The following is a 2500-nucleotide window of genomic DNA, read 5'->3' as shown; positions in this document are numbered from 1 at the left end:
GAATGTAATAACACATGCCTTGTGTCTTCTTGTACAGAAACACAGACACGGCCAACGTCCCATGGACAGATCAAAAGAACTCCACAATCTCAGAGCTGATGAACATGTTTCATGTTTGCGCAAAGAGGACTTTTTCACACTTGTCATTAGATGCACACAAGCGAATGTTTCATATCTGCAGATACCGATAATTAAGTTTTGAAGCCGATATCTGCCGATACCAATGTCTTGCCGATATTATTGTGCATCCCGCATACGCGCATACGCACACACATAGCATAGCATAGCATAGCATATGCTCCCAGGCTGAGCATCTTACCAGATGCTGTTGAGGATGAAGAAGAGCTGGATGAAGATGCAGCCGAACGGCAGGATTCCACCCATGATGATGCCAGGGAATGGCTTTGTGTAGAAGGACTGGTCTGGGATCTGTCGAGGGATCTGATTGGTCCGCACTGGATGCTCAATGGCCTGCGGTCAGCAAGATTAAATTCAATTTATTGTCAATTTGATGTATTCACTTATTTTCACATACATTAGTGCATAAGGCTATTTTAAGAAAGAGAAACAGCTAGGTATCTAATGAAAGGTCGTAATTCAACCCCAAGCTACACCAAATAGTGCTAATAAAAACAAAAACTCAAATCTGTTTATGTGAATATTTAGTGCAGACCTGTATAACTGTAGCTAAAGCCTTCAGAGTTACTAATTAGTTGTGTGACATGGTCATGACTCAAGGGGAAAAGGGTTCAGTGATGGGAGGAGTGGAGGAGAAGGACAGAATCTAAAGACGGGGGGGGGGGGGGGGGGGGGAGACACAGAGTGGTTGCGTGAGGAAGCAAAAGACGACGACGCAGGGAGATCATGGGGAGGTCACAAGGTCACGTGGAGGTCACTTACGCTCTTCTTGAAGCCGAAGTAAGCCCCGAGGAAGGTGAGGGGCACGGAGATGCAGAACCAGAGCGCCAGGATGGCCACCAGCGTGCCGAAGGGCATGGCCGCCGACGAGCCCTCGCCCCACAGGATCAGATTCATCACGAAGAAGTCGGCAAACACCACACTGAGGGCCAGAGGTCACAGGTCATTTGGGAGCTCACAAGCTATGTGTGTGTGTGTGTGTGTGTGTGTGTGTGTGTGTGTGTGTGTGTGTGTGTGTGTGTGTGTGTGTGTGTGAGAGAGGGATGATGTGTGTGTGTGTGTGTGTATGTGTGTGTGTGTGTGTGTGTGTGTGTGTGTGTGTGGGTGTGTGTGTGTGTGTGTGTGTGTGTGTGAGAGAGGGATGATGTGTGTGTGTGTGTGTATGTGTGTGTGTGTGTGTGTGTGTGTGTGTGGGTGTGTGTGTGTGTGTGTGTGTGTGTGTGTGTGTGTGAGAGAGGGATGATGTGTGTGTGTGTGTGTGTGTGTGTGTGTGTGTGTGTGTGTGTGTGTATGTGTGAGAGTGTGATTCAGTGCTTTTCTAGGAAGAGGCTCAAAGGGTTTTGTGCATATGTTGAGTCATGTCATGTCATGTCATGTCATGTCCTTTATGTAAGGGATAACGGCCGACGAGCTGTCCAGTTCTACGAAGTTAATGGACGCTGCGGGGCAAAGAACACCACGACGCGGAGCGGAGTGGTGTTGGTCCGCAGAAGTCCATTAACTTCGTAGAACTGGACAGCTCGGAGGCCGTTATCCCGCTTATCTCCCGTTTACAACATCCAAAAATGTTTTTATTATTATTATTATTATTATTTTGAATTTCCTTTATCTTTAGGAAATTTAATATGCATAATAACCTGATGAATTCTTGATTTGAAGCCTAGTGCTCCCGTTAGAGAAAGTAGTGCGTTTTTTGAAGAAAAAAAAACCGTTACGTTGGTTGTCAATGGTAACCATTCATGAGCATTGATATGGAACGGCGATTTAACGTTTCTACTGGGACTACGTCCAAGGTGTCCGGTTATACGAACTTAATGTACACCCCATTAGCCAATCAGAAAACAGTATTTCGTTCCAGAGGGAGATAAGTTGCTGTTAACCAATCCCTGTACACTTGCAGGGGTAGTGCGACGGCATGATAGCATTTTGAAACTTACTGTGTTTAAACACTCTGAATGAGTACTGTAGTGACACACATCATGCGTAGGTGAAATGATATCCTCCATTGATTATGTTAATTAAAAAAAGTGGGCCAACTCACCCAGGACACAGGAAAGCGGTGAGGAGAACGTTGGTCTTCCACTTCTCTCCTCCAAAGGCTGTAGATGAACAAGAGGGGAAACAAGTGAACTCAGGGAAATGGGAAACTTCTGGGACGTGAAAGAAAATACTCTAACCGTGTTCTTCTAACGGCTAGTTATTTGGAATCGACACCCCAAGCCTCATCATTATAACTGTCAGAGGTTATCCTCCTCTTCCTCCTCATCATCATCATCACAGTTCATCATTGCCGGTTCAGAAATGACAGACCTGCCATACTCCTGTTCCAGTCCCACTTTTTTATCAAGCATGGCATTTACAT

At 45.8% G+C, this 2500-nt stretch overlaps 1 protein-coding gene across 1 annotated transcript in view; it reads right to left on the bottom strand.

Annotated features, from left to right (window-relative positions):
• Positions 1–2500, bottom strand: part of tm9sf2 (transmembrane 9 superfamily member 2) — a 20073-nt gene that overhangs the window by 3993 nt on the left and 13580 nt on the right. The window contains exons 12-14 of the mRNA XM_080836003.1: positions 2180–2237; positions 901–1060; positions 320–471 (exon numbers count right to left, since the gene is read on the bottom strand). Of these exons, the coding sequence (XP_080692129.1) occupies positions 320–471; positions 901–1060; positions 2180–2237 (370 nt within the window). The remainder of the gene's footprint in view (positions 1–319; positions 472–900; positions 1061–2179; positions 2238–2500) is intronic.

This window comes from Sprattus sprattus (assembly GCF_963457725.1).
Source record: "Sprattus sprattus genome assembly, chromosome: 3".
NCBI lineage: Eukaryota > Metazoa > Chordata > Actinopteri > Clupeiformes > Clupeidae > Sprattus > Sprattus sprattus.
The sequence above is the reverse complement of the archived record's forward strand: the minus strand, read 5'-3'. Positions and strand labels throughout refer to the sequence as shown.